General features: G+C 46.0%; 1 protein-coding gene across 1 annotated transcript in view; it reads left to right on the top strand.

The window, feature by feature from the left end:
- Positions 1 to 13,243, top strand: part of ABCA12 (ATP binding cassette subfamily A member 12) — an 82,301-nt gene that overhangs the window by 64,151 nt on the left and 4,907 nt on the right. Inside the window, exons 39-49 of the mRNA XM_034065509.1 lie at positions 453 to 540; positions 1,419 to 1,524; positions 4,599 to 4,653; positions 5,102 to 5,279; positions 7,128 to 7,243; positions 7,829 to 7,988; positions 9,461 to 9,729; positions 10,586 to 10,796; positions 12,323 to 12,432; positions 12,621 to 12,765; positions 12,911 to 13,045. Coding sequence (XP_033921400.1) covers positions 453 to 540; positions 1,419 to 1,524; positions 4,599 to 4,653; positions 5,102 to 5,279; positions 7,128 to 7,243; positions 7,829 to 7,988; positions 9,461 to 9,729; positions 10,586 to 10,796; positions 12,323 to 12,432; positions 12,621 to 12,765; positions 12,911 to 13,045 — 1,573 coding nt within the window. The remainder of the gene's footprint in view (positions 1 to 452; positions 541 to 1,418; positions 1,525 to 4,598; positions 4,654 to 5,101; positions 5,280 to 7,127; positions 7,244 to 7,828; positions 7,989 to 9,460; positions 9,730 to 10,585; positions 10,797 to 12,322; positions 12,433 to 12,620; positions 12,766 to 12,910; positions 13,046 to 13,243) is intronic.

Below are 13,243 nucleotides of genomic sequence, written 5' to 3'. Positions count from 1 at the left end.
AACATTTTATTGCACCATGGGGCTGTTGGAGCTATTAGTGTGTCTGGAACACAGCTGCACTGCATGTCTTGGGGCAAGAATAGCCTGTTGTTAAGGTTGTCAAGGAATATGTTCATCTGCCATTGATGTACACTGAGCTGCTTGTCTTCTGGCACCTGTCATTCCGATGAGGCAGGGTGAAGAGGCCACACAGCTCCAAAATGTTTCTGAAATGGAGGCTTTCAGCACAGTTTTGTGATTGTGCTGTTGAGTTTCCCTTTCCATTCCCCCCCTCCCAAATAAAGGGCTGTTGTAGCAGTGTTGGCTTTGCCATACACTACATACTGGGTTATGTTCTTTTCAGTGAAGCTTGAATTACCTGGGGTGACAGTGGCATGCTGGCATGCACCAATCAAAGGGATTAAAGCTTTGGAATGAGGGTAGCAATGCATTTCCTTCTGGTTTCCACTCAGGTATGGTGGCTGGAGCTTCGGGCTGCCTTTGACAACAGATCTCCAGTTTGATATCAGGCCAGTGCCTCCCAACAGAACACTGACTAAGGTAACTAACCTCTATCTGCTCATCCTAGCTTGGGATGTGTGGGACCCAGGAGAAGTGATGTCAGGTTAAGGGATGGTTCAGAAGATAGAGCTCATGAGCAGATGTTTCACCCCTGCATCTTACAGCTTCATCTTAGATCTGAAAGCTATTTGCTTATCACATGTCAGATTTAATACCTGGAAACCTTGACAGCATTGGAAGCAGGGCAGACTCCAGTCCTTGCTCGGCTAGGGCAATGAGAATGAGATCACTGAGCATGCAGGACTTGGGGATATACAAAGGTGGATGCTGTCAGCTATGTTTAAGCCACTAACCTTCATAGCCTAAGCTACCTTTGGTAGGTAACTTATGCCTCCAACCTGGGTGTGCCTGAAGTAGGTGACAGTAATACCCCCCAAAGTGCATGTCCTGTATTCTGATTTCCCCCCTCAGTCCTCAGGGTTTATTGTGGAGAAGGTAAGAAAAGCTCTCAGAAGGTGTTGCTGAATGGGAAGGTGATGACTGCCAACCTTTCCCCCCTGGCTTTCAAGGGATGCTGGACATTTGACTGCTTAGACTTAGGGAAGTCCTCACTGCTGGTCTTCATCAGATGTGAGCAGAAGCCAAGTTTCTGCACACTTCACGTCACATATCCAGCTAGTGCTTCTTCCTGCTCTCCCAGGAGGCAAATGAAGCGGATGGGACTGCTTGTGCTGAAAGTGAAATGTGCTTTCACACTCATTCAGTGCTTGATGTGGTTTAATCATTGCACTTTAACTTGTGGAACCTATGACTTTAGATAACAGCCATGCAATGATTCATTAGTGTAAGCAAATCAACCCAAATGTTATCAGTAACAGTTTGTCTTCCAAATTGTTTCAATGTCTCAATGTGTGCAGGTGTGGTACAACCCCGAAGGCTATCACAGCCTTCCAGCCTATCTCAACAGCTTGAACAACTTCATTCTTCGAGCTAACTTGCCAAATAATGAGACTTCCAGATATGGTAAGTGTCCCTTTACATGAGCAGGTAATGTCTCCCCTTTGGGGGGATATCATGGTTGTGTTGAAACTGATGACAGCACTTTCCTTGACTTCTATGAGGCCATTTTTTATTCCCAATTATGCAATTCCTTTAAAAACAGAATTGAGAAAACGAATAAATCACATCTCTCATTTGTCTTTGTCAAAGGCTCAGAGGAGCTGGACAGGGAAGGACCCCAGCTCCTATGTAAAACACTTCCTTCATCCAGAAAATGCCACTGGTTGCCATTTGATTTATTGCCTCTCCTCATGGTACTGAAATAGCTGTCTCCTGGGAGGTGCCCATCAGTTATGCATAGAAAGGCTACTTTAGGTCATCACTGGGGGTGGTTTAGGATAGTGAATGTTAATATGTCACCTTTCTGCTGAGAGCAGCTCAGGCTGTGTGGGCATGTGTATGTTTGTGTCTGAATGAGAGTGACATTAAGTGAGAAACAGAATCTTCAGCTATTTTTCCCTCTAACACACACCATATACAGATTGAGAAACATCCGTAGCCCATTTGGGGTTATCAGTTTCCTTATCTTCTCCTCAGTAATGTAATGCAGCAACCTGAATTCCTGTCTTGCCACTTAGCCTACGTTAAGGGTGCAGCATGGGCACACAAACAAGTCTGTGTATGTATGTCTGCCTCTAGAGATGGGGTATGCAGGCAGAAGAGAAAGATTTATGTCAATGCCATCTTGAGAAACCTTATACAGATATTTATGGGATCTGACAAGAGCAGCAATTGATTTTCTTTGACAAATGGTGCCCTCCCAGCCGTGTCCTGGTCATGCCTAGCACCCCTCACCTCCGACACCTGCTGTTCCAGGTGACAGTGAAATAGGTGACAGTGTCCCTTTGCCCATAAGACTGTTCCTCACTGGTGTGCCTGAATTCGACTGTAATGGAAAAGGCATCTTGATCTGAAGCCGACTGTCATACCATGAACTAAAGAAACAGCAGAATGCTGATTCCAAGTCAAAACAGCATGTCTCTCTTTCCACCTCCACGTACCAGCGCACAAAAACTCCCCTTGCTACAAGCTCAGCTGACGAGTGAAACCAGAGCCTTGTCCTCACCACCATCCTAAAATGCCCACTGGCTCATGCCTGTTTGATTTGTGTTATGCCCTCTGGGTCTGAAGGTTTGAGCTCTTTGCTGTACTCTGCAAGGGCACATCACAAAGCAGCAGCCCCTGCCCAGGTGCAGAGTGAGAGGACCTGAGCCAGGCGCTTCTAGCTGCAGGAACATCCCAGAGCACCTGAATTATTAAGCAGTGAAGCTTCTTGCCCTGTCTCTGTATTCCCAACGCATGTTGTAGTGAGAGGAAAGGCAAGAAGTTTGTGTGAACAGTCCAAGTTTTATACCAGCAAAATAACAATTTCCAGTGGGAAAGAATAGCAACAGTTTTATTCCATCTGTCCTACAGCTTATGTGTTGTTGGAAAGAAATGCTTAGTAGTAAATGACCAGACAGATAATTCCCCACTTCCCACTAATGATTCAAGCCATCGAATGGGGGAAATAAAATGAATGGATGAGGATAGCTCCCCTGGGGTAGAGTAAATCCAGTCTGCAATACAATTGAACAGACGTTCTGCGTGGCGTGTTCCTGATAGCTAAATCTATCTGTTGTTGTGACAAATAAATGACGGTTTAAGAACCATTGAAATGGGCAGATAAACGTACCTTGTCATTTCAGCAGTTTGAAAGAGGTGCCAGTCCCACTTCAGAGCGTTGACTTAGACTGCATAGCTTTAAAAACATAAAATAGGAAAAGCTTTTTACCGTGTCACTAAGCAAGTCATAATAGCTTTTGACTTTTGTATATCGTGCTTTCTCTTCTCTCAATCCCAACCAACAAAGAAGGGAAAGCATTGAAATGGAAATTTTGACTTCTGGCCTAAGCTTCAGTAAAGGAAAATGGCTTTAAAGTGAAGTATTAACAGATTAGACAGATGGTATTTGTCTTTCTGTTTTAGAGAAGGGAAACATTTCCTGGCTGTTTGAGTGGCTTTATCAGCAGCCCAAGATTTTAATTCCACTTCTCTCACTGATGACAAGACTGAGGTTTGGGGCTTTCCCCCTCCAACATCTATTTCCTGTGAAACCTTCCCCTTCACATTCATTTGCTCAGCTAAACCCTCAGTCTCCTCCTTTCTGGTCCCCACATCAGAGTGCTCATCCTTAGGGAAAATATCCCAGAGGAGTTCTTCCCTGTATCACTGTGGAAAGTCAGGCCCATGACCATAGGATCTTAAATCTTAGAGGTGGCATCTCTCTGGATTTAATAGCAGTTAGAGGTCATCCCACACTCCCTGAGAACTGCAGCATTTCCTTAGGTGCCTAAACATGGATAGAGAACCTTGTGTTTAGGCACATAAATATCTTAGCCTAAACCCTTTCTCCGGTGCTAGAGACCAAGGCAGAAATCTTCACTGGAGGATGGAACTGGTCCTTCAGAGCTCACCACGTTCCATGTGTTGTTTCTATAGGCACAAACCCATTTGTAATGGATCCTTTTGGGGCTTCCAAATGCAGTAACTAGGTTTTCCTAGTTCCTTTGGACACCTCAGCAGGTGCCTGTATTGAGAAAGATGCATGTCACAGGAAGGTAAGAGATGTGGAGGAAGGCAATAGGAATGATTTCTTTCTGATGATAAAAGAACAAATGAAGTGAGATCACCAAACAGCAACTTTAAAATGAAACATATTCCTCAGCTTTGGATGTGTCAGTGTTGAAGAATCTAACCCAAAATACACAGACCTACAAGCAAGTGCCTGATTTCAGGTGTGGGAGTGCTCTCACTGAAGCCACTATCAGCCAGAGATGCAGAAACAGGACCTGGGGCTTGCATTTTACATCTGCAGTGAAGTCATAGGAATAAAAACATGCTCAAGATTTTGCCCAAGCTCACACCAAGGTGACAGAGCAAAGCCCACCTTTGGATCTGCTTTTCCTCTCTACACAGCTTTAGGTCTTACCACCTAAACTGGTGAAGGAAGCTTTAAGTCCCCACATCTTTGATTCCTTTTCTTCTTGTTTTTGTAGGTATTTTCTTATCAGCTCACCCATATCCTGGAGGACAGAGTCAAGAGCAAGTAATGTAAGAAGGTTCATGTGGCCTGAATCGTTTAGCTTCTAAAGGAGCAAACCAGCTTCTTAGAAACTAAAACCCAGCCTAAATTACTGAATAACTTCTTCTAAATGGTGAAACTGCTCTCCTCCTTGTCCTCATTCCCTCTATGCATGAATCCCATCCTGTTTGCCATCAGAGCTGCCGATTCCTGCTAGGGTTTCTTTGCAGGATCCCACATAGATGTGGAGGTCACAGTTATGGCATCACACATTTTTGTGCTTTGGCACAATATTAATAATTACATAATTCTCCTTTTGGCTTTCCACTCAAGGCTCTGGCACAGTGTTATGACTCAGTGCTGTCAGTTCTCTTTGCTGGGCATAATTAACATCAGCTTTGCTTCTGAGCTTTAAACAATGCCTCTGCTACGACAGAACCCTGCCACTTGGACTCACATCTTTCTCTTTCTCCCCAGGCTCAACAGCTTACTTGACATCATAGTTTCCATGTCTGTTTTGGTTGGCTACTCTATCACAACAGCAAGCTTTGTGCTCTACATGGTAAAAGAGCATCAGACCAAAGCCAAACAACTGCAGCATATTTCAGGCATTGGGATGACAAGCTATTGGGTGACTAACTTCGTTTATGATCTGGTAAATAATTCACATTCCTAAATGCACCAGGAGTAGCATTACTTGGCGGGGGGGGGGAAAAGTGCTTTATTTAAAGTTAGTTGCCTAGACTTCTTAATGTTATTACTACCGAGAGTGTTATGTAGTAATTGTTCTCCAAGGCACTGAAGACTATTAAATGTGAACCGCAACACTGGATTTTGCTAAGTGAAGGCATTCCTTCTCTCTGGAGTATATGCAAAACACTCAGCACATTTATATGAGAGCAACACAGCACAGGGCAGAGCTTGATTTCAGTTTTAACATGCAAGCAGCGAGCTGTGTTTCAGATAGCTTGCGGGGCTGGATTAGTTGTCATGCAGGCTTTACACATCTCAGTAAGGCTTTGGGGCTTGAGGCTACAGCCAGTCAGGAAACCCTGGGAGTACAGGGTGTGACATTTCACAGCTGACACTCTCCTGTTGGGCAGAAATCCATCGCTGGGTTGAATGCTCTCTTTAAGATTATGTATTTAAAGGGTTTAAAGTCAAGGAAAGCTACCAATACAGCTATATGCTTTCGAAGACCTGAGCAAATTCCCTTCTATGGTGCTGCACTGTGCTGCATGGATTTACCACCTTGTTTCTATAGACAGTTGAGCTTTCCAGCACTGTGCTGTATTACATCCATAGGCATGCCCTTGTTCTCCCTGAAATTAAGTTTCTTTATGGTAAAGAGTGTTAATAGCACTGCTGAAAAGCATCCCTGGGCTAAGAGGGTAAATATGCACAGTCTGCAGACTATAGTGCTTTGTGTCTTATGAATTACCTTTGTGCACGATGTTAAAGCCTCACACAGGGATCTGCAGGTGCAGACTATCTCTGCTCATGAGCTTTGGCATTGCCAGGTATGCTGTAATGGTCATCAGCTCTACATATCTGACACATTTCTACTGATGCAGTTCTGCTAGTGCCTAAAATCCTGGTGATATCATCAGTTCCTAAAAATACTAAATCTTCAAGGGCATTTGGGTGACCAGCCCCCTTTGATGCAGTGAGGGCTAAGGGCTGAAATCCCATAGAGAATATGAGGCTCCAATCTTTCTGCAGAGCACAGCTTAAGCTTCTAGGTGTATGGTAACACCGATGCACACTAACAAAGCAGGCAGATACAGTGCTCACCACTAAGCAGCCTAAACTGCCTGCTTGTAGGAGCTGCTTTGATAAGGCAACAGCACAAATATCTCCTGCCTTGCACCAAGGGCTTGAAAGGGGTCCGAAGGCAGTGTGGCTGCAGTCTGGCTTTGCAGAGCAAGGATGAGGATGAGGCAGGCCTGTGTGAGCTCAGCACTGCATATGTGCAGATCAGGCTGTGGAAGAACCCCCAGAGCCCCAGCCACAATCAGTATTCAGTGGGCTGAAACTAATCCAGTGCTCTTGGCAGCTTGGTATTTTGCAGTGAATCCCTGCCAGTAAATCCTGTTAAATCCCAAGGCTGGGGAGCAGGAATCTCTCAAGGCAGACGTTTGGTGGGGCCCTGGCTTGACTCCACATTAGGAAGACTAGATTTACAGGGCACAGTGAAGTGGTCTGACTGCAAGGCTAACAGGAACCCCAAAGGGGTGTTCTTCATTCCCAACCTTTGTTCAGGCACTTTCTGCCCACAGCGCTGTTAAATCTCAGCCTGTGCAAACTGGGTTTGTGGGAATTCACTTGCAAGAGTCCCAAAAGCTCCTGGGGGACTGAAACCCCACCTGCATTTGGTGTCCCCCTTAGGAAAGACAAGCAGCACTTGTGGGAGCAGGTTCAGACCTGGCACTGTTGTTTCTGCATAGTTATAAATGTTTAAGAACTGTCACCCTGCTAACATCCTTTTAATATCATTTTGCAGGTACTTTTTATGATCCCTATTGGACTCTCAATAGGAGTTATTTCATCCTTCCAGATACCAGCTTTCTGCAACAACAGTAACTTACTGGCAGTATTTCTGCTGCTCTTACTGTTTGGGTGAGTGTGGAGCTCAGTTACTTTGATACCATTGCACAGAGTGAGGAACTGGCTATTGCAGGCTACTGCAATTAGAGATCCAAGGGGGGAATATGTAGGCTTTTTACTTCACTGTGCACTTTACACATGGTGACTAGCTGCTTCTTTCAGGGGCAGTGAGCTAAGCTACTGTTGTCATGCCTGCTTTATTCAAAGCAAACTCTAGGGGAAGGTATGTAAATATACAGGGTCACAGTGACAGGCCAAGCTGTAAGCAGATGCTTACTGGACTCTTGCAAAGTTCAAGATGATAGAAGCATTTCAAACTCAGAGAGAGGAAATCAAATCAGCACCACAATGCAGGGAAACCTGGCAAAGCTGTCTCCCTGCTTTGAGTCTGCTTTCAGTCAGCCCCCCATGCTCAAAGCATCTATCATAAACTTCTCCATATTCTAACAGATACAAAGCCATTTGCCCTTCTTTAAGTTCCTTATGTAAGTTATGTAGGTTAGGCATGTGCTAGAACAGAACTATTACACTGTCTGATGTCTTTAGTTGTTTGCTTTCACTTACTGTAGTATTCTCTGCACTGTTGGCAATTTATAGATACTCAACATTCTCATGGATGTACCTGCTGGCTGGGTTTTTCAAAGAAACAGGCATGGCCTTTATCGTGTATGTCTGTGTCAACTTGTTCTTTGGCATCAACACCATTATTACTCACTCAGTTGTATTTCTGATCTCCCAGGAAAAGGCCACGGACCAGGTAGGAGCCATACTAATACTCAACCCTTGGTAAAGCAACAGGAGGCTCTTGTTGGGTTTGGTGGCTTTGATCATGTCCTAGTGTCATGTATCTAGTTGGTTTCCAGGTATCTAAAGAGAGGATACTAGTTGCAGGACTTAATGGTGCTCCCTAAAGACAGGACATGTCTCAAGTATGAATCTTGCTTGTGTGTAAATCTGCATTCCTTGCAAAGAAGGAGATGATGGTGACAGAGGAAGAACACAGAAAGAGAGGTAGAAAACTGCCTGTGCAGAGAAGAGCAGGAGGTGCATGTGAATGTTTGATAACCAGAGGATGGTTTGGGTTGGAAGGGACCTTAAAGCTCCTCCAGCTCCAACCCCTGCCACAGGCAGGGACCCCTTCCACTGGAGCAGCTGCTCCAAGCCCCTGTGTCCAACCTGGCCTTGAGCACTGCCAGGGATGGGGCAGCCACAGCTTCTCTGGGCACCCTGTGCCTCAGCACCCTCACAGGGAACAGCTTCTTGCAGCAGAACTGTGGGGAGTGACAACTGTCTGTCATGGCCCTGAGTCTGATGTGCTGCATTAACCCACCACTAGCTGTCTGTCATCTAGGTCTGTAATCATCTCCTCCCTGCAAGGATGACAAATGACTCGGAGGCAGTGATGATTCCCTGAAGTAAAGCCTTCTTTTAAACTTGGATATCCCTGGGAATCACTGTGATACAATGTGCACCTTACATTTAGAGTTCTTTTATGAAGGGCAGTCACTTCCTAAAGCAATAGCTGGGTTCATTTTCCTCTCTAGCTGGACAATGCTCCTTTAGCAACCTTCTGGATTTCAGGGATGTGCAATTCTGACCTTCTTTTATCCCTCTGTGCCTCAGTGGCAGGGAGTCAGTTTCTTTCCATGCTAATTTACTGCCTCTCCTCTTTGCTGTGGGAGCTAATGCTTTCCTCTGCTAGAAACACACCAAATCCCTGTGTATGAGGGTTCGTAAGTGTGAGGCTGTGCACTGGGCTGTTTTGCCATTAATCAGCTAGAAAAGCCCTTCTATGTCTATGAATGACAAAGCTTGTGTTTTATGGAGATGCTTGTCCAAGGGAAGCAGCCAGGAGAGTGCTCCAGGGGAGCTGTGTAGTTTTAGGAGGCACAATGCAACTCAGTGGCAGGATTCATCTCTGGGTAGTGGGTGGGTATGGGGCTGCTGCATGCATAGGGTGAGCAGTAGAGCAGCAGTGAGGGAGTCTGCAGGGAACTGCCTGCTGTTTACTATGGGTGATCACAACCTCAGAGCTGCCTGTTGACTCCTCTGACCTTGTGCCTGTGAAACGGGCTGTCTCCAGAGCTCTCTGCTCTCAATTTATCTCTGCTCTGAGACACAAGCAAGTCCCAGTGTAATTGTTACGCTTCAATCCCACAGTAAAACCCATGAATTTCTTCCAAGAATAAAGCAGTGACTGACTGTGCTGCTTTCTGTTGTTGTTTCCAGGGCTTGCATGATCTCGCTGAGAACTTGAGGCATGCGTTCCTGCTGTTCCCACAATTCTGCTTCGGCTATGGCTTGATTGAGCTGTCGCAGGACCAGGCACTGCTGGGCTTCTTAAAAGCCTATGGAGTAGACTACCCTGACAAGACCTTTGAGCTGGACAAGACCACATCCAAGCTGTTTGCCATGTTTATCCAGGGCACTGTGTTTTTTGCCATCCGTCTTACAGTCCATGACAGGATGATTCAGAGGCTCTGGAACAACATACTAGAGTAAGTAACATCTGGAGTCCTGCAATGAAAACAGACCAAGCTGGAGCTCAGGGGTTTAATTCTGGGCTCTCACACCATCAGTGTCAATTACAAAGCCCATAAGTTTCCAAGACACTTTGCAAACATGGAGTAAGTTTTCTCTGGCAGCAGTCCCAGCACCTACCAGTAATTAGTTAATTCACTAATAGAGGTGTAGGTTACTGGAGTCTCTTGGTAGTCCCTCCTGGCTTAGACTGGCCCTTGATTCAGGGCTCTGGTGGGCAGATGTTCTGATGGGGAAGAGAGGCAAACATTTGGTACGTCCCTGGCTTGACTCAACATTAGGCACTTTCTACCCACAGTCCTGAATGTTGAGGCTTAGCCTGTTCTAAGTGGCTTTGTGGGAATTCCTTTGCAAGACTCCCAAAAGCCTCAAGAGGACTGAGACCCCCTCCTGCATTTGGTGTCCCTTAGGAAAGCCAAGCTGCACTTGTGGGAGCAGCTTCAGACCTGGAGCTGTGTAGGAGCTGTCAGTCCATTGAGAACCAGCTTTATTAGAACCTCCCTGTCCCCTCTGGCTTGGCTGCACACAGGCAGGAGTGACAACAGTCTTGTCACCTGCATTATGAGCGTGTCCACGAGGCAGGGCCTGCTCCATACACAGTATTTGCTGAGAAAGAGAAAGTGGGATGAAAATGAATTCTGGTGGTTTTAATTCCCTCAATGGAGCAAATACCCAGAGAGAACAGAAACTGTCTGTATGAGTATATTTTTACATGCTCTAGCATCTCCCAGGACCTTAGTATCTATCCCAAGCACACAGGCCCACTGCTGTCTGCTTGCAGAGGGTAAGGTCCCCTCTCTTCCCTTGCTATAGGTTCCTGTTTGACAGAGTACATGGCAAAGCATCACTTCTGACACCTGCAGCCGAAGAGGACGGGGATGTCCAGGCAGAGAGGAACAGAGTGGAGTCTGGCAAAGCTGACTTTGATGTGGTGCAGCTCCAGAACCTCACAAAGATCTACCACCTTCCTCACAAGCGCATCACGGCTGTGAGAAACATCAGCCTTGGCATTCCTGCTGGGGAGGTGAGCAAGGGGAAAAGGCTGCTTGCATCTTCCACCCTGGGGAGGGAAACTGGAACACATCCACAGTCCCACAGTCATCTTCTGACCTTGTCCTTGCTGCTGTCCCAGCACAACTATGATGGTTTGTTCTGCTCTGACCTCTTCATGGATTCTTGGGGTTACGGTAGTGCTGAAAGGCTCCTGGTGCATTTGGGACACGAGTAACAGTATGAAGGCCCTAGAAAGACAAAAAAGTGAGTGGGACATTGGTAGAGCTGTATTCAGAGCAAAGTGTCTGCTTGCTGTTTGCACAGCACCTAACACAGCCTGGGGCGTCACTGGGGATTAGCATATGGTAAATGAGGGCAGCAGAATTTGTCCAGGTGCAATTATTCATCTAAAGTGCATGTGAGACAGTGAGTCAGGGTTATCTGCTTGTATCCTCCCATCAGGGGAAGACAAATCACTTCAGCTGAACACCCATTTCCATGAATCAGGACTAAGGAAAAGCCATTCTTTGGCCATGTCAGTGCAGTTCTGATTCATGAGGAAAGAAGGAAGCACACAGAGTACTTCTGAGATCCAGAGGAAAGCGGAGACCAGATTCTAGCTCAGGATGCTGTTGGGAACCTTGGAATTAATCCTTGGTACCTGATATCTTTTAATTACCTGGATCCCATTAGAGATGAAAGGACACAGGGCACTGGGCAGGACAGCCATGGAGACTGTGGTGCTCATCTTTCTAGGAGAGGATTTCTTCCTTCTTGCCAAAGTCACCCTGATGCTGGTGGGGTTCAGGGTGCCAATCCCCATGTGTCAATCAGAGGCTGTGCATAGATACTGTCCCTGTATGGGCCCCAAGGTGGGGAAGAGCCTTGGATCGATGCTGTGCATCTGCAGTAAGCCCAGCACATGAGGGTTCTCATCATCTGGTCTATACTAATGACATGAAAATAACAGTAATTATCAGCACAGTGGTGATTGCTTATGCAGCACACAAGTGTGTATCTCCAACCTTAGCAATGAAACATAGATTTTCACATGAGAAACTGAACTGCACTACAGGAAGCCAGTTCTTAATCTTATTAATGTAGTGCATTAAGGAGATTATTTGACAAAAATCTTGTGTTGCATTAAGGTTTTATGAATGACAGCACAAACCTCCCTCACCTCCTTCCTATGAATAGCTCTGTTCCTGTCAATGGAAGGCTTTGCACAAATGAGATTATGAGGATTTGGCCTGTCAGATGAGCTCGCTGCAGAGATGTATCTTGCAGTGAAAGGAATGACTCTCTTAGAGATACATCTTTGATTCTTCACCATGTTAAGCAATCGGTCCTAATGTAAGCTGCAGTATATTGCACCACAACCAACCTCCATTATAACATTCATGTGCTCTGGGTACCTCCACCTTTCCTACAGTTCATCTTGCTCAAGGATCCAGGGTAAAGAAGAGACAAGATGCACCGAGCACTCATCTTGGAGCAGTATTCCTGCATTATAAATACAGTGTGGTTTCATTTCCACTTTTCTCTCCCTCATCCCAGTGCTTTGGCTTGCTTGGTGTGAATGGAGCTGGCAAGACAACCATCTTTAAGATGCTGACAGGTGATATCGGAGCATCCAGCGGAAGGCTGCGGGTCCAGGATCATGCTGGGTATGGATGATGTGGTCTCTGGGGAAGGCATGTGATCCAGTTGAAGGCTGCAAGTTCATAGCATTTTCCTTCAAGGGCTGGGGAAGGGAGTAGGGAGCAGAATGAAGGGGTTTTCTCTCTCCTGTCTGAGTCTAGAGTGCGTTGCCAATTCAGTGTGTTTAAAATGACTTGCCAATTTCCTTACACAGGTCCTTGAATGACATTAGTGAGGCACACTGGTCACTCTTTGGCTATTGTCCTCAAGAAGATGCCTTGGATGACTTGCTGACGGTGGAAGAACACATGTATTACTATGCTAGGCTCCATGGCATCCCAGAGAGTGATATCAAAGGAGTGAGTAACAATGGGGATTGACTTGAAGCATTTTCCAGTTATTGAGAGCTTTTACATTGATTTAATTACTCTTTCAATAAATAGATATGAATGTGGTATTTTATGCGTGGACATTGGTGTGAAAGCAGTACTCTTGCTCCCATAGGTTGTACTCCAGCTTCTCCACCGGCTGAATCTGATGCCTTACAAAGACAGAGTCACCTCTATGTGCAGTTATGGCACCAACAGAAAGTTGTCAACTGCTCTGGCTCTCATTGGGAATCCATCAATTTTGCTGCTGGTGAGAAATGGGGTCTTGTTGGAGGAAGATGAGCAGATCTTTGGGCTGGCAAAGGTAGACCTTGACAGTCTAGGAAAACCTCCATGGGCACAGATGCTGCAAGGGATGGAGCAGCTCTGCTCTGGAGCCAGGCTGAGAGAGCTGGGCTGGGGCAGCCTGGACAAGAGAAGGATCCAGGGAGACCTTAGAGCAGCTCCC

The sequence above is a fragment of the Melopsittacus undulatus genome, chromosome 8 (assembly GCF_012275295.1).
Source record: "Melopsittacus undulatus isolate bMelUnd1 chromosome 8, bMelUnd1.mat.Z, whole genome shotgun sequence".
Lineage (NCBI taxonomy): Eukaryota > Metazoa > Chordata > Aves > Psittaciformes > Psittaculidae > Melopsittacus > Melopsittacus undulatus.
This window is presented reverse-complemented; position numbering and strand designations above follow the sequence as displayed.